The following is an 18038-nucleotide window of genomic DNA, read 5'->3' as shown; positions in this document are numbered from 1 at the left end:
ATGACGGTTATATTATGAGTTTATGTGTTTTGATGTACCGAAGGTTGTTCGGAGTCCCGAATGTGATCACGTACATGACGAGGAGTCTCTAAATGGTCGAGACATAAAGATCGATATATTGGACGACTATATTTGGACACCGGAATGGTTCTGGGTGAGATTGGGACAATACAGGAGCTCCGGGAGGTTATCGGAACCCCCCGGGAGGTATATGGGCTTTAATGGGCTTTAGTGGAAAGGAGGGGAAAGGAGCAAGGGAGGGGGCGCCCCTCTCCCCAGCCAAATCCGAATTGGGAGCCCCCCCCCCTTTCCTTCCTCCCTCCTTCCTCTTCCTTCCCTCTCCTTCTCCAGATAGGAAAAGGAGGAGTCCTACACCCGATGGGAGTAGGACTCCCCCCTTGGGCGCGCCTCCTCCCCTTGGCCGGCCCCCTCCTCCACTCCTTTATATACGGGGGAGGGGGGCACCCCATAGACACAACAATTGATCCTTGAGATCTCTTAGCCGTGTGCGGTGCCCCCCTTCACCATAGTTCACCTCGACAATATCGTTGCGGTGCTTAGGCGAAGCCCTGCGTCGGTAGAACATCATCATCGTCACCATGCCATCATGCTGACGGAACTCTCCCTCAAAGCTTGGCTGGATCGGAGTTCGAGGGACGTCATTGAGCTGAACGTGTGCAGAACTCGGAGGTGCCGTGCGTTCGGTACTTGATCGGTCGGATCGTGAAGACGTACGACTACATCAACCGCGTTGTCCTAATGCTTCCGCTTTCGGTCTACAAGGGTACGTGGACACACTCTCCCCTCTCATTGCTATGCATCACCATGATCTTGCGTGTGCGTAGGAAATTTTTTGAAATTACTACGTTCCCCAACACTCCTCCCGTCACTTCTTCGTCACCGCGAGTAAGAAGACGGGCGCGGCGGCGCTGGCAGTGGTCTCTAGCGATGGGAGGGGTGTATCCGACAGTGGAGGAGCGGCGCCGACCGAACAGCAGCGCGCCGGCGGTCAAGGGCTTCTGGGTATTTGGATTGCTCGAGGTTATCCACAAGGGGAGCGCCTGATTGCGTTTTTCCTTTAGATATAGGGGTATGTATGTAGGGATGTAAATGGTACGGATAATTTCCGTTCCGTATCCGCATCCGCATCCGTTTTTAAGGATATGGTATGCACTTTCACAAATCCGACGGATACGGATGCGGATACGGATAATTGTTAACCGGATATCCGACGAATATGGTAACGAATATGGTATCGATAATATCCGACGGATCTGGATTATCCGGTATTTTTTGTGGATTATCCGGTGTTATCAAATAGGATTATCCGATAAATTTGGTCCAATCGACAAGCCCAACGACCCAATTAGATCGCTGATCAGAATCACCACATATAAATATCATATAACCCTAAACCTAATAGCACCGCCGTATGACTGTACACATAAAATGTACGTACAAGCGCAGAAAATAGACTTGAACGGTGTATGACTGTACAATGTGTACAGTCATACGGCGGTGCTATTAGGTTTAGGGTTATATGATATTTATATGTGGTGATTCTGATCAGCGATCTAATTGGGTCGTTGGGCTTGTCGATTGGACCAAATTTATCGGATAATCCTATTTGATAACACCGGATAATCCACAAAAAATACCGGATAATCCAGATCCGTCGGATATTATCGATACCATATTCGTTACCATATTCGTCGGATATCCGGTTAACAATTATCCGTATCCGCATCCGTATCCGTCGGATTTGTGAAAGTGCATACCATATCCTTAAAAACGGATGCGGATGCGGATACGGAACGGAAATTATCCGTACCATTTACATCCCTAGCCAAGGGTGAAGTGGGTCCATCCGCATCCTTCAGATCCATGTCATCCTGAGACAGTGAGACTAACACCACACCCAAGTGCGTGCTCCTTAATTTAAGTTAAGTTTCTTCAGTTCCTTATATCTGGAATTTCTTCGCTTTCCTGTTGATATGAAAAATCAAAAGAATTGTTGTTGACTCCTTAAAATGCCTTTGATGGAGGCTCTTCACCTCTCAGCATCTTACTACAGAGTTAAAACGACCAAGTTGCCTGCATGATCCTCACAAGCATGCTTCAGTATGCCTTCTATATTTTGCCAATTCACCAAGAAGATCACTAATGCGCGTAAAACTTATCTCTGATTATCTGCAACTCTCTCAATGCATCTCCAATTTGAATGCGTTCAGTTGGTGTCTCTTGGAGCATGAAATTCCAACCTGCAGAATCGAGACGATGCAACTAATTCTCATGTCTTCACTGCTGTGATACCCCCCTTCTGTCCCTTTGCCATTACTTTCTGCTTTTAATAGGTCTTGGTCAATGACAGTAGCCGCTTGGTCTGGCAGTGCCATTTGTACGTGCTTATGAAGGCTAAGCACTTCTCCGAATTCAGAACTTGTGGGTCTTTTACCGGTGAACATCTCGAGCAGCAGTATACCGTAGCTGTAGACATCACCATGGACTGAAGCTTCATTGCCAAGTCCATATTCTGAAATTAACAAACTTGGCAAATTTAATAAGTGCTTCCTTGGATGGAGAGTAAAATGTGAAAAATCAAATGCAACAATACTACTCCCTCCGTCCGGAAATACTCGTCGGAGGAATGGATGTATCTAGATGTATTTTAGTTTTAGATGCATTCATTTTTATGCATTTCTTCGACAAGTATTTCCGGACGGAGGAAGTACAATAGTTGAGAGTAGAATTATGCTCGCCTGGAGCCACATAACCAATTGTTCCTCTTATTGCGGTCCGACTACTAGTTGGTGTCTCTGACTTGTCATTATGTCCGTCATGTAGGAACCTTGCAAGCCCAAAATCACCGACATGAGCAACCATGTCGTTGTCGAGGATAATATTGCTTGGCTTGAGGTCGCAGTGAACAATTGGAAACGGCTTCTGATGATGTAAATAGTCAAGCGCAGAAGCCACGTGGATGGCTATCTGAAGTCTTTCAATGACATCTAGCATCTTGGGTTCATCATCTTCCTCGATATGCTTGTGTAGCCACTGGTCTAGATTTCCATTTGGCAGAAACTCAAACACAAGAGCCTTGAAGTCGCCACCTTGGGAGTTAATACTTGAGCACACTGTTATAACCTTCACAAGGTTACGGTGGCGAATACATCTCAAAGCCTCACATTCCGCATCGAAACTTCGGGATGCGCCAGCATGCTGCAGGTTCAGTACCTTCACTGCCACCACCACTTGTTGGCCAGAGATTTCCATTCTTCCCTTGTACACTGCACCAAAGCTGCCAACCCCGATGAGGTTCTCGGATGTGAAACCATCTGTTGCCTTGGCCAATTCAGCATAAGAAACTCTGATGTATTTGTCATTGGGGAGAGTTATCTGTGGCTTTGCTCTTCTAAGCCTGCCTCTTTTACATAACACAAACATTGCGGATAGTATGACCAACAGAATTCCGGCGCCTGCTGCAATAATCATGAGAAGCTTTGAAGATATTCTCCTTTTAGTGGGACTGGAGCACATTTTCAACTTGAGTTGAGGGATCCCACCACATAGAGCATTGTTTCCCATGACTGAGGTTGCAGTTGCATTGAGGAATATTCCGTCTTCCGGAACTTCACCTTCAAAATCATTGGAAGAGAGATTCAAACTAGCAAGACCTTTCATGGTTCCGAGGAACTCAGGAATGCTCCCAGATAAATTATTCCGAGAAAGATCAAGCACTAGGAGGCCCCGTAACTGTCCTAGTGACAGCGGAATTGTCCCGTCGAGATGGTTCCCAGATAAATTGAGGTACTGTAAGCTTCGACACTCCCCAATATTTGTAGGAATCTTTCCTGAGATCATATTGTCAGAGAGGTCAAGTTCACCTAGATTCCTGAGATTTCCCACTTCTGAAGGCAAAGTCCCAGTCAGTGAATTGTGTGCAAGATACATGGTACTCGACAAGCTTGAGATGAGGAAAAGCTCCTTAGGCGTTGGGCCGGAAAGATTGTTGTAAGAAAGATCCAGCTGCTCTAAAGGACAGTTGCTGAGAGCAGAAGGGATGGCTCCACTGAGCGCATTAGTACTAAGCAGAAGGGTTGTAAGCTTTGTAAGATTTCCAAGAGCCACAGGGATGGATCCTGACAAGTTGTTATTTGACAGAGACAACCGATTCAACTTCGTAAGCTTGCCGAGAGATGCTGGGATGGTGCCCTGGAGAAGATTATTTTCCATGTGAAGTTCATCCAGGTTGATGAAGTTCCCTACCGATTCAGTTATCGTCCCTGCTATGCTGTTGGATGCAATGCCAAGAAACTCCATCTGTGTCGACAAATTGCCGATTGATTTCGGTAGCACGCCTTGGAGCTTGTTGTCACTAACATCCACCAATATCATATTGCTGCAGTTGGTCAGACTGGCCAGGAAGCCCCATTCAGCATCGTTGGTTGCTTCAAGCTGATTCCCCGCAAAGTTCACCACAGAGAGCATCTCTTGGCGAGCCCCCAGGCACTGCGGGATCGTTCCTGACAGGAAGTTGTTTACTGTCTGAACCATCTGGAGCATGGAGGCATTGCACAAGGACGGCGGGATCACGCCATGAAACTGGTTATCAGACACAAGAAAGGACTGGAGACTCGTCATCGTGTCGCCCATGTCAAGCGGAAAGCCCCCGGTGAGGTTGTTGTGCTGGATGTTGAGCATCTCAAGGGAGGAGAGGTTGAAAACTGAGAGTGGCAGAGGGCCTTCTAGCTCATTGTTGTTTAGGTAAAGCTCAGCGAGGGCATGGAGGTTCCCAATGGCGTCCGGGATCTTGCCGACAAGCTTGTTCTCCGCGAACGAAACGGCTTCAAGCAACCCAAGGTTCCCTATAGACTCCGGGATGCGCCCCACAAAGCCGTTGCTCTGGAGGTTTAAGGATGCCAGCGACGAGAGGTTGCCTAGCCAAGAAGGGATGGTTCCTCCAAGGCTGTTGTCTTCCAAATGGAGCGTGCTGAGGGATGACAGGCCCTGTAATGAGGAGGGTATGCTCCCCGACAGCCGGTTCGAGAAGGCGGTGAGAGCGGTCAGCGCCGACAGGTTCCCCAGCGAGGCGGGGATGGAGCCTGACAGCTGGTTGGACGCGAGGCCGAGGCCGACGAGGCTGGCGAGGCTGCCGACCTGCCATGGGATATCCCCTGTCAGGTTGTTGAACTCCAGGACCAGCAGCTTGAGGTTGACGAGGCCGCCGATGCCGGAAGGGATGCCTCCTGTGAGCCTGTTCTGGCCGAGGTTGAGCACCTCGAGGCTCCGAAGCGAGCCGAACAGCTCCGGCGGGATGTGCCCCTGCAGCTTGTTGGTGTGGAGCAGGACGGTCTTGAGCCGCCTGCAGCGGGAGAGCGACGGCGGGAGGCGGCCCCCGATGGCGTTGTCGCTGAGGTTGAGGTGGTTGAGCTCGCGCAGGCGGCCGAGCTCCGGCGGCAGCGCGCCCTGGAGGCGGTTGCCGGGGAGGTGGAGCCGCCTCAGGTGCGTGAGGTTGGCCAGCGCCGGGGTGAGCGTGCCGAGGAGGCCGAGCCCGGGGAGGTCCAGCGCGACGACCCGGCCGCGGCGGCGGCCCCTCGTGCCGCAGGACACGCCGCGCCACTGGCACGGCGCTGGCGCGGACCCGTTGTGGGCGCTGCTCGTCCATGACGCCAGGGCCCGTGACGGGTCGCCCCGCACGAGCGACCTGAAGGAGAGCAGCGCGTTGTAATCCGCGACGCTGGCAGCAGCGGCAGCGGGCTCCGGTGCGCCGGGCAGCGCGTGAGTGGCGACGGAGCACGCGAGGAAGAAGACGGCGACGAGAAGGAGGGGCAGTGCTGCAATTGCCATTGCCGCCCCAGCCGACGGTGCTGTGGCAAGCAAAGCGATTGTGGAGTGTGGACTGGATGCGGCAGAGAGCATACGTACGTGCGGGAGAGGTATATTTATAATAGAGAGGGATTTGGCTCGGGTGAGTGTTGCGTATAAACAAACTGTAGCCACCGGTGGCGACGCGTCGTCGTCGTCGTTTGGCAACGGCGCGTTGATTTTATTTATTTGGGGGGGGGGGGGGGGGGGGGGCCACTGGCAGCGTGATGCGATCCGTGGCCTGTTTCGTCTCTCTGAGGACTCTGGGTCAATGAGCCATGAGTAGTCGAGGTCCGTGATATGAAAAGCTGGCGGCCGCTATTTGTTTGTTTCGGCAAAAGTTTGCGCGCGCCGGACCTTTTTGACGATGTTTCCGTTCACACTGACCCTGCCCACAACCGCTATCCTATCGCCGTCTTCCCTTGGTGCTCGCTCATCGTGCCATGCTAATCTCCGGCGAGCGCTTCACTCGCCGGCTTAGATTAAGCATAAATCTAGGTCAACTAAGAATTAGGCAATCACAAAAAAGGGGGACGAAGAGCTAATATACAACAGCAGCTATTTATTTAGCTAGGTTATTATTATTTTGGTTCGTGCAAGCATGCAAAATGCAGACTCTTATTTTAGGGCAAGAGGTGAACTAGAGAAAAACATTGCCTTGTGACTACCCCAGGGTTCGTACGGAAAATGCAACAGCCAAATATCAAGGGATCTACCAGGAAAAAGATTACCAAAGTAGAAAGCTGGGAGACAAGCTGCAGGTAGCCAAGAAAATTCTGCCTCGCGGCTCATTTAATCGACTATACATATTACAGCTTAATAATCCATGCTACATGTATACATGGGTCAGACACTCGAGCTACCACTCGTCACTTCGTCTTTTTACTGTCAAAAACACATGCAAGAAGCCGCACGGTCCGAATGCTTACAATCATGGCTTCTGGTAGATGGCTGGTGGGTCAGGCAACTTGGTAGAGCTTCCTGATTCGGTCTTGACAATTCCGGGCTCATCCACGGTCATGGCATTAGCGTCGACCTGCTGCAGGCGACGAGCACCATGGACAACAAGAAAAGGAACCTTTGGTTAGATAAGCCTAGCCATGGGCAGTGAGTGTACACTAGAGATCTTATACGACAGTTCACAAATACTAGAAAGGGAGGTGACTTACATGAGCTTGCTTGGAGGGACCCATGTCTTCTGCCATAGGTTCTGGTCCTCTATGTTCACCTGTTACTCTGCTACCATCCTGCTGCACAAGGTAAAGAAAGAGCACATTTAGCATAAATGCATAGCACCAAGGAATACGAACAAGTTGCATACAATCATGCAAGTTTAACAACATTACAAGGCACTCTTTGCCACCCTTCAGTTTTCACACACTTCGGAGGAGCAAACAATGGGCAGCCCGGTGCATGTAGCTCCCGCTTGCGCAGGGTCCGGGGAAGGGTCCGACCACTTTGGGTCTATAGTACGCAGCCTTTCCCTACATTTCTGTAAGAGGCTGTTTCCAGGACTTGAACCCGTGACCTCATGGTCACAAGGCAGCAGCTTTACCACTGCGCCAAGGCTCCCCTTCCTCAGAGGAGAAAACAATAGTCCGCGGAAATTTTGCAGTGCATCTAAGCAAAAATATTCCATCAACACCATGTATTACATGGTGAGAAAGCAATTTTCACTATATCTAGGATTTTTTTTATCAAGGAACAGGTAGTAAATAAAAGGGCATATCTTTGAACAAAATGGTGGATCATGAAAAAGAACAAATCACTCGTCTGTATGAAGACTAAAAATGATGTGGTCAAGTACCTGATCTTTTGTCTCAGCTCCAGCTGATTCTCTCTTAACTCTTGTACCTTGAATAGTGATTCTCCTATAACAAAAATTTCAAACGAGGCGCACACAGGATAGCCATCAGAACTAATGGAACAATGACACAGGAATAAATACCATCTCTCACAACAAAATAAATAAATACCTTGCTGAGTCTTCCAAAGGTGTGTGATAATCCATTTCCATATCAGAATCAGGGTCATCATGCCTTTCATCCTGATCGTCTTCATCTTCATCCGGCTGCATAATATAAACACATGCAAAATACCCAACAATCAGTTCTTGCCAAACACTTTCAAGGCATGACCAAGAATATAGGTGATAAGGAATATAATCCAACTGTATAGTTGAATATCTGATGCCACTCACATTAGGAAAGAGTGGTAACAATATTCATCTAGATGTAAACGAGGGCACAAAAAAGGTAAAGCCAATTAAATAGTTCACTTTATCTGCTTGGAAATGGATTATATTTTAGAGATTTGCACAGCCTCCAACACACATCTTTGGCTGTTAACTTTTTGTTTGTATATTAGTAAAGATTATTAAGTATACTGATGAAACTATTATTCATAACAGAGCAAATCATACTGCTTTGGCCTTACACATATAAATACTAGTTGTCTATATATTGGTGGTTAAAGTTAGAAAAGTTTGACTGCGCGCTTTCTATGAAGTCATGCAGCAGCAGGGCTACAAGGATTATGTTGGGCGGGCCAGGCCAAAGAGAGCCCAACCCTTATGCTGTTTTGGGCTTATGCTGGACAGGCCACACCATTGTTTAGTTCGTGTATAGCTCCGCCACTGAAGTCATGTATTTACTAACAGAAGTACTATTACTGTGATACTGTCCACTGTCTAGACTTTCTTGCAATTAGCACAAGGGGACGTGTTCAATTGAGCATATTCAAAACTTCACTGAATAAAACAGTCGGGCTGCCATACCACGAAGGCACGAATCATCATCACTATATAGAAGTTAGCTAAAAGTTCAAACATTATTTAATATAACCTAATAAGGTCAAAGTATGCACAGACGGTTCAAGCGCTGAGGTAGTGGTGGCATAAAATATACCCCCTCTGTAATCAAATATAAGACGTTTTAGAGACTTACCTCTTATATTTGTTTACAGAAGTAGTAGTAGAAATAAACAAGAAAACAGGCTGTAACAAAAATCATGCCTTTAACCAAATAATACAGACCAGGAAATGCAAACATATCAAATGAACTGCACATGGAAGTTGGAAAATTTTGAACAGATAAAACAGGAAAGAAAAAAAATCACAAGAACGAGCTTCTAAAAAACAAAGACAACAGCAGACATGTACCATCCCTGCAGGCTACCTCAATTGACTAGCATAGCAAGCATATGGAATCAAGAAAATAAGAGATCATGGCATCATAGAAAACACCCCTTGTATCAAGTAATCTGCCTTGTTACAAAAAGCATGAAAGTATTAGCAGTTTAGCAGCAAATAGGAAATTAAGTGCTAATTCATCAGTTGTAAAAAAACAAAAGGCATCCTGATCCCATTATCTTTCCAGTCTTCCAGATTTTATCGACTTGAAACTAATATGAAGATAGTAGCACAGAATGCTAGCAACTGTTTCTTATTCTAATATTATATTTACAGGAATTTGTGTCTACTAGTAGGCACCATCCCTCCTTGCTGCTTAACAGAGAATAAAATGGTGCTCATGAAGGGAGTTTTTTTTTTAGCAATGAAGGGAGATTTTCAAAGACTACATCAGAAACTCCTCATCCTCTTATCATGTTTTGTTAGAGTAAAGAAAAAAGGGCACAGAAGTTGAATTCCTTCTTATAATGCAAGAACACTTGCTCACCTCAGGGAACTCAGTATCAGGAGGTCGCTCTTGAAACTGAACGCTAGGGGCATGTCGAAGTTTTGAAAGATTGTCAAGAAGTTTGGTTCTTATATTATCCAGTTCGTAGCGTGTATTTTTGTTCTCCATGTTACTTGGTGCTACATGAAGAGTGTAATCTGGACCGAAGTATTCATAGTACTCATTGACAGGCATCTTATCCTCGAGCTCTTGGCCAAGTGCAACTCCTGTCTGCACAAAGTTTAGAAGTGCCAGATGAAACAAACAGGATGGTATCAAAATGCAAAGCAATAAAAACACATGTAGTTCCGATAGGTACAATTACAAACATAAGCGTGGCAGAAGAGGCCAAGGAAAGAAGATAGTAAGCTTTTTCTTTTACCATACCTCATAACACCAACATCGTGCGACATTTCTTATGGTATAGCCACCACCGCCAAGAAGCAACAATGGAACATTGAAAGACCTCATGTACTTCACGCATTCTGCATGACCTCTGATCGAAAGATTGAAGCAACCCAACCTATCCCCAGATAACGAATCGGCGCCACATTGAAGAACAACTGCACCAGGCTGGAAAACCTCCATAACTTTGGCCATTATAGGCTTAAACAGGGACTGGTAGCTTTCGTCGTCAATCCCATCATCCAGAGGGACATTAAGGGAGTAATACTTTCCTTTTGAATGCCCAATATCACGGACATCCCCTGTACCTGGGAAATAATCCCCAAACTTGTGGAATGAGACTGTCATAACCCTGTCTGTCGTGTAGAATGCCTCCTCAACTCCGTCACCATGGTGGATATCAATATCGACATAGAGAACTCGCTGCAAATATAAGACAGACTATATTATAGCACAATAAAAAAACTTGACCTAAAAGGCGAAACATCAGGCTGGATTCCAAATTTCTGGTAGCAAGAGGAAAAGTCAGGAAACAAGGACACTGAGGAGGTGTTTGGTTGGCGTTTATTTGTCTGTTATCACATTACAGCATGATCTAATACCAATAAACACGTTTGGTTCCCGCAGCACAAGGCCCATTCCGCCCACGACCCACCAGTAACGATTCACGTTACCACTTCGACATCCCCTTCGTGGAACTCCTCTGTCTTCCTCCCCCAATCTCCTCAGCCTCAGATCCCTCCGCCCAAAACAGTGACGCCCTAGCCCTGCCCCCAGCCCCGCCAGCCATGGTTGCAGCCATCCATCCCGCCCAACATGCTCTGCATCACGAGCTGCGGCGCCCGCAAGGAGCACCCCTTCACCGCATTTGGAGCACCTTCTTCGGATTGTAAAATTCCAAGTTCAAACACATTCATTTACGGGGCATGAAAATAATAATTCAGCAATGAATAGCGCCGAACAGTGATTCATTGCTGGATTTGGTTTTTTTTTTCATACCTCGTACTGAATTTGTGTCTGAACTTGGAATTTCACATGCTAATAGAACAATAGCCTCTTCACATAATGTATTGTTTTGAGAATTTTTGAGAACTTTCAAACATGGTTTCCTTGTAACTTGGTTTCCACTGATATTCTCTCTGCCTGGAGTATACAGGCATACTCTAATATGATATGGTGCCATGTGCCATGATTGTAGGATCAGGGTTTGGTGGTCCACCAAATCACTCTCAATATTTACATTCAAAATAACTATATACTCCCATTTAACAGTATACAGGCATATGACATGACATGGTCTCATTTGGGGCCTCTTGGGATAAAAGGTAGCAAAAACAATTTATTGCATCAACATATATGAGGTATTCCGGTAGTTTACCCATTTGCCCTTATCATCTGTTCAACAAATATCGTTAATTCCATAACTAATGTACGTGAGATGAAAGAGAGAAAACTAGTTAACTTGATGAAACAATTACAGACGAGAGAGGATGTAATCGAACCATTTAAAAATATTAAACCTAATGGCATGAGCAAGGCAGGGCAAGGTCACCTGGTGGTGCTTGAGGAGCTCGAGTATGGCGAGTACGATGTCGTTGACGTAGCAGAACCCTGAGGCCTCGCACTTCTTCGCGTGGTGCAGGCCCCCCGACCAGTTGATGGCGATGTCAAGGCCGTGGTTGAGCTTGACGGCGCCGCCGACGGAGGCCCCCGCGTAGGTCTGGCAGAAGCTGTAGAGGCCGTCGAAGACGGGGCAGTCCTCGCCGACGTTGAAGCGCTTGAGGGCCCGGATCTGGTCCTGCTGCGTCTCGGGCGTGACGGAGCGGAGGAAGGAGATGTAGTCGTCGGCGTGGAAGCGGCAGAGGTCGCGGTCGCGGGCGGGGTTGGGGCGCAGCACCTGCATCTGGTCGAGGAGGCCGTACTGCGCCAGCAGCGAGTGGGTCATGCGGATGCGGTGCGGCTTCATCGGGTGGCCCTGCCCGTAGTAGTAGTTGCCCACCTCCGAGTCGTAGAAGTAGCACACGCGCCGCTTCTGCCCGTCGGGGCCGACCGACGGCAGCGAGTTGCCGCCAGCGCCGGCCGAGGAAGGGTCCATCGCGACGCCGCCGCCGCCGCCGCGGGGCGGTGGGGTTTTGGGGGATGGATTGTTTTTGCGGGTTTGTGTGTGGGAGCCAGAAGGGTAGGTCACGCGCAGAAAAAACAGAAATAGAGGAGAGAAAAATAGGGACGAGCGGGAGAGGGAGGTGAATCGGGGAACAGGCTAGAAAGCAATCGGAGCCTCCATTACGATGCTTCGCGAGGGCCCATACGATTCATGATGAATTGTTGCGTCTTTTCTCAGAGCATCTCTTCAATGAATATCCAAAAATAGTTTTTACTAAGGCAAACCAACATGTGGTGGCAAAATTTCGTGTTTTGACCCTTTCTGCTAACAAATTCAGGATCTGACCCATTTGAAAATATTTCAGGATCTGACCCTTTTGCCTACCGCCAGGGGCGTTGGCGGTAGGTTTGCACGCCCTACCGCCAACAGAGCTGGCGGTAGGCCCTTTGACGGTGACTGGCGGCCGGCCGTCGGCGCGCGCTGACGTGGAAAAGGGTCTACCGCCATGGGCTATGGCGGTAGGTTACCGAAGCCTACCGCCGGCACCTCTCGTGGTAGGGTCCTATATGATGGATAAGGTGGGGAGGGGCTGGTTTGTGGGCTCCACCACCACTCTTCTTCCCACTCACCTTCTTCCCTGTGCTCACCCCCTCTCCCCCCTCTCTCCCCCTCACAAACCCCCCTAGATCCCCTCCATTTGCTTGAGATTTCATCGGTGGATCCGGAGCATTTTCATCACCCAAGGTACCTCCCTCATTTCCCCTCATGTTGGTTGGTTGAGATCTTTGTTTTGTGTTGATTTGGTCAATTTATTGCAAACCCTATGTGTTGATCTTGTTGTGTGCATTTATGACACATTTATGATGCATTTATGGCTAGGGCTATGGTTAGTGTTAGGGTTAGGGTTAGGGTTATGATGGTTATGTTGGGGGTTAGGGTTATAGTGGTTATGTTGGGGGTTATGGTTAGGGTTAGGATTAATGGTTAGGTTAACTTGGGTATAAATAGTAGTTACTTGTCCAATTTGTGCAAAATTTAGTTAATTTGTCCAATTGAGTTGGTTGGATGACATATATGAATTGATTATATTGTTTCCAATTTCTTAGATGCATAAGCTCGTAAATGTTCATTATTTGGACAAGACGACATTTATGATTGGAAATGACGATGAAGGGGAAGAGGCTATGGTTTTTGACACAAGTCCAAGCTTTGATGATCTTATAGTTAAAGTGAGAAGCGTGTTACATTGGAATGACCCAAATGCCGAGGTTAAGCTTATTGGGAGGTATGACGTTGGATTGGGAGTAGAGTCCCGATTAAAGAGTATGTCCATCACCTCCCAATTGCATTGGAATGTGTACAAGGAAAAAGTAGATGCATCACAAGACAAGTCTCTTGAGATCTTTGCCATGAAGGTTGATCCTCCTCCTCCCTTGTAAATTGATCTCAACCGCAATGCATCCTCCCCAATACATGATGATAGTGCCGAGGTGTATATCCCCAATTGTTCTAGCCAACCAGCAAGTAGCCAACCCAATAAAGATCATATCAATGCTAGCGCCATGGTACTCCGTCATGATGTTATTCCTCATGTTGAAGAAGATGCTAATGGTCATGTTGATGATGATGCTATTGTTGCTCAAGAGGATGCTTACGCGGAGAATGAAGAGATCCATTACAATCCAATTGGTAACTTGGATGTCATTGTGCGGCAACAAGACATGGACCGTACCCTCCCTTATAACCGTATGTGTGGGTATAACTCGGATGACGAGGGTCCGGAGGAAGAATTGGATGAGGATGGTTTGACTGCGCAAGAAAATGAAATCTACAAGAAGGTGACCGGCAAGGAGAGAAGGTTGTCGTTGTTTAGGGATGTGAGTCTTGCGGACAATGCCGTTGTTGACGGTGGGCTGAGATTCGGGTTGACTGAGCCAACACCGTGCCCCAAATTCAGTGATCCTCAGACAGAAAATGAGGATGAGAATGCACATTTGAAGAAAGGCATCAAGTTTGGTTCTTTGGTAGAGTTCAAGATATGGTTGTGTGACTATGCCATTAGGAACCATAGGCCGTTTGTTGTTGGTCATTCAAATCAAAAAGTTCGGTACACAGTCAAATGTGACCAAGAAGGTTGCAAATGGATGGTCCGCGGTAGAAAAATCAAAGAAACCGGGCAATGGGTGTTGAAGAGTCATGTTGGCACTCACACGTGCGTACCCCCGGACAAAGCGGACCGAAGCAAATGACACCGTCAACTCACGTCTAAGTATCTAGGATACAAATTGTTGAATCAAATAGCACATGATCCAACCGTGAAGGTCAAGTTTCTCATGTCTTCGATTGAGGAACTATTCGGATACCCAGTCAAGTATGGGAAGGCATGGATGACAAAGGCAAACTCTATTAGGATGTTCCATGGTGATTATGAGGCCGCATATAACATTCTGCCCAAGATGTTGGCAGCCATTGCTCATCGAAATTCGGGAATGCGCCATCGGGTGGAGTCAACTGACGGTGTGTTTCGTCGTGCCTTCTGGAGCTTTGGACAATGCATTGAGGCATTCACGTATTATCGCCCGGTCTTGTCTATAGATGGTACATTCTTGACCGACAAATACAAGGGCACATTTGATGGTGGCGATGACCCACTCTTCAAATGATAACGTGTTGCCGGTGGCATTTGCCTTGGTGCCTTCGGAGCACGATGATAATTGGGAGTGGTTCATGGGGCATGTGAGAACCAAGGTTATAGGCAAGCGAGAGGTATGCATTATATCGGATCGCCATCATGGGATTCTCAAAGCAATAGATGTTGATATTCCTAGTCTTCCAAAGCTTCAACATCGTTGGTGCATGAGACGCTTTGTTGCAAAATTTTACCGGGCATGCAAGAGCAAGGAGTTTTGCAAATACCTTACCCTTGTTTGCGTTGCATTCAACACCGACACATTCAAAAGCCGATATGATAAACTCCTCAAGGCTTTGGAAAAGAACAAAGGGGGGAAAGAATTTTTGCTTAGGCACGAGCCGGATAAAGAAAAGTGGTCACGCGCTTACGATGAAGGAGGTATGCGATATGGGGACATGACAAGCAACATGGTGGAATGCTTCAACAATATGTGTTGAAGGGTGTCCATTCCTTGCTGGTGACCACAATACTAAAGTACACTTTCATCAAGCTCAACGAGTACTTCCTAAAGCATTCTGAAAGCACGGCCAAGTGGATTGGCGAAAAGATGGACTGTCCATTCAAGGTTCAAGATTGTTTGTTGCATCAAGCGCGCAAGTCTACCAAACAACAAGTGATCAAATATAATGAAAAAGAAATGATCTATCAAATCGATGAGCCGGGTGGGACAACAAGGGACGATAGGTCTTATGGTGGAGTTGCTTACGAGGTGCACCTCAAAAACCGTTGGTGCCAGTGTGAGAGGCCACACAAGTATCATTGGCCTTGCTCGCATTTGATGACCGCAACATGGGCGAGAAACTTGCCCGTATCCAATGGCACAACGGTGCGATTGCACGAGTTCACATTGGAACAAACAAGGTTGACGTGGGTGCCTCGATTTAATCCTTTCCTTGATGCCTCACAGTGGACTGAGTATGTTGGGCCAGACATTGTGCCAGATCCCACACTCATGGTGCCTATGAGGGGAAGAAGAAGAAAGAAGAGATTCCGGAGTGACATGGATGATCTAGCTGGATACACCTGAATGAAGCAATTTGGTAGTGGTCATTTCATGGAGGCATCGGACAACAACAGTTGTGGAGAATGCAACGACACAGGACACAATGTTAGGACATGCAAGAAACCTAGAACCAACACAGGCACTAGTCAAACACGTGGACGGAGGACTAGCCTTGGAGGGGGCCGTGGCCGTGGAGGAAGGATTAGCCTTGGAGGGGGCCATGGCCGTGGAGGAAGGACTAGCCTTGGAGGGGACCGTGGCCGTGGATCCGGTGGTTCTAGGACTCATCAAGTTGATAGGGGAAGGCCTATCGACGTGTTTCTCAATCCGGATGGTTGAAATAATGTGAATGGTACTACTTTTAATATGTTCATGTGTTCATATATTTGCCTCTTTACATGTCAATGTGTTCATATTTTGACTTAACATCTTTAATTGTTGTAGGCATGGCTTCATTCGGTTCCATGACGAGGCCACCGTGTGCTAACCAAGAAGACATGCCGCACAAGTGGAAGGACGCATCTTTGGACAAGGTGAAGGAGAAAGATGTGAAGATTCCGCCATGTTGGTGTGGAGATGTTTGCAAGGTGAAGGAGTCTAGCGACCGAAAGAAGTCATGGACGGAAGGAAGAAGATATTTTGTTTGCCCCAACTATGCTTATGATCGCGCGCTTCCAACTAACGCCTATGACCTTCCACCGGTATGCTAGAGAAGTAACATGTTACTCCAAAAATGTGTGTCAACACTAACATCCATTTTATATGCAGTCCCCGCCTCCTCTATGCAAGTACTTCACCTGGATAGATCATGAAGTGCCAAAAGATGTCCAAAAGGACCAATATGAAGATTGTCTTAGGCGCCAACGGCTATTCGAAGAAAGGTTTCAAAGAGGCTTGGAGGAAGAGCGTCATCGGAAAGAGAGGATGGAGCGGAAGCAACGCGAGGAGGAGAGGGCACGCCAAGCAAAGCTTGCTCGAGAGGAGGAGAGGGCAAGAAAGCTTGCAAAAGCTCGCAAGGCAAAAGAGGAGGATGAGGCATGTGACAAGAAGGGGAAATGGCCTCGTAGGACTCAGTAAAGCCTTCGCTTCGGTGGACTCGTCATGTAACCGGATGAAGCCATGCCAAATTTATCATGAACTATGTAGTACTAATGCAAGAACCCATGTGTCGTGAACTTGTCATGAATGAATTTGCCATTTGTATTAAATTTTGTGTGGAGATGTTTGCAAGGTGTCATGAATGAACTTTAGTTTGTCAGCAATTTCTGTGATTTGTCAGCAATTTCTGTGAACTGTTGTGCTGAGAAGAGGTGCAGAACGAAGGATTACTCTGTTTTTTACCCTACCGCCACAGTCCCTGGCGGTAGGATGCTTGACCCTATCGCTAGAGCCAATGGCAGTAGGGGGGGAGTTTCTGTGACGAGAAAAACGAGAACCTTGGCGGTAGGGGGGCTCCCTACGCCATAGCTCTGGCGGTAGGTTACAGGATCCTACTGCCAGGGACCATGGCGGCAAGGGGGGTAAACTTTCTATGACGAGAAAAATGAGCACCCTGGTGGTAGGGTAAGAAGCCTACTGCCAGATGCTGTGGCGGTAGGGTCAACCCTACCGCCAGGGTGCTCGTTTTTCTCATCATAGAAAGTTGGCGGTAGGATTCTTACCCTACCGCCAGCGTGCTCGTTTTTCTCATCACAGAAAGTTTACCCCCTACCGCCATGGTCTCTGGTAGTAGGATCTTGCAACCTACCACCAGAGTCTGTGGCGGTAGGGATTGAATCCTCTCCTCCCCTCTGTTCTGCCCCTTCTATCGAATGTTGGAATAATATAACCACTTCTATCCCTTCTATCAAATATTAGAATGATCATCTCGCAAACACATACATAACTCAATCAACATAGTTCATTACATCCACGAATAACACATGTTCAAACTAATTAAAACATGGCCTGGTTCGGATGACATCGGTTGAAACTAATAGCTCAAGCTCAACGACACATTTTCTAAATAGGTAACATATTTCTCATACTTATCAGACGTTCAATTTGTTCGTCACGCGCTTGATTACGCTTCAGTTGAAAGTCGGTGGATCCTGCCCAATGACCCAACACACAATTCATTTCACGGAACCAGGCCCATGCAGCACAGTGGGCGGGATTCTCTGACACGCCTTGTTTGATTGCCCATCCTATGACATGTCCGGGTTTCCTCAAGTCCATCTCACGGAATTCTTCTTTGCTTGCAGTGAACGCAATCTCAATTGCCAAAGCGTGTCTGCAAGCATATTCCCGGTC

At 47.4% G+C, this 18038-nt stretch overlaps 1 protein-coding gene and 1 pseudogene across 4 annotated transcripts; both read right to left on the bottom strand.

The window, feature by feature from the left end:
- Window positions 1–1964: 1964 nt before the first annotated feature.
- On the bottom strand, window positions 1965–5919 carry LOC123136962 (receptor kinase-like protein Xa21; annotated as a pseudogene).
- Window positions 5920–6625: 706 nt separating this feature from the next.
- On the bottom strand, window positions 6626–12148 carry LOC123136961 (probable histone deacetylase 19). 4 transcript variants are annotated; one of them, XM_044556487.1, is made up of 7 exons: window positions 11500–12148; window positions 9930–10370; window positions 9543–9773; window positions 7842–7936; window positions 7673–7736; window positions 7035–7112; window positions 6626–6904 (listed from the first exon to the last, which is right to left on the bottom strand). In XM_044556487.1, the coding sequence occupies exons 1-7, from the start codon at window positions 12040–12042 to the stop codon at window positions 6797–6799; spliced, it is 1560 nt and encodes a 519-aa protein (XP_044412422.1). In that variant the 5' UTR covers window positions 12043–12148; the 3' UTR covers window positions 6626–6796. The 4 variants fall into 4 exon arrangements, with proteins under 4 accessions (XP_044412422.1, XP_044412423.1, XP_044412419.1 ...); XM_044556488.1 differs by having other exon boundaries at window positions 6626–6901; XM_044556484.1 differs by having other exon boundaries at window positions 7035–7115; window positions 11500–12147.
- Between the last annotated feature and the right edge of the window lie 5890 nt (window positions 12149–18038).

The sequence above is a fragment of the Triticum aestivum genome, chromosome 6B (genome assembly GCF_018294505.1).
Source record: "Triticum aestivum cultivar Chinese Spring chromosome 6B, IWGSC CS RefSeq v2.1, whole genome shotgun sequence".
In the NCBI taxonomy this organism is placed as follows: Eukaryota; Viridiplantae; Streptophyta; class Magnoliopsida; order Poales; family Poaceae; genus Triticum; species Triticum aestivum.
This window is presented reverse-complemented; position numbering and strand designations above follow the sequence as displayed.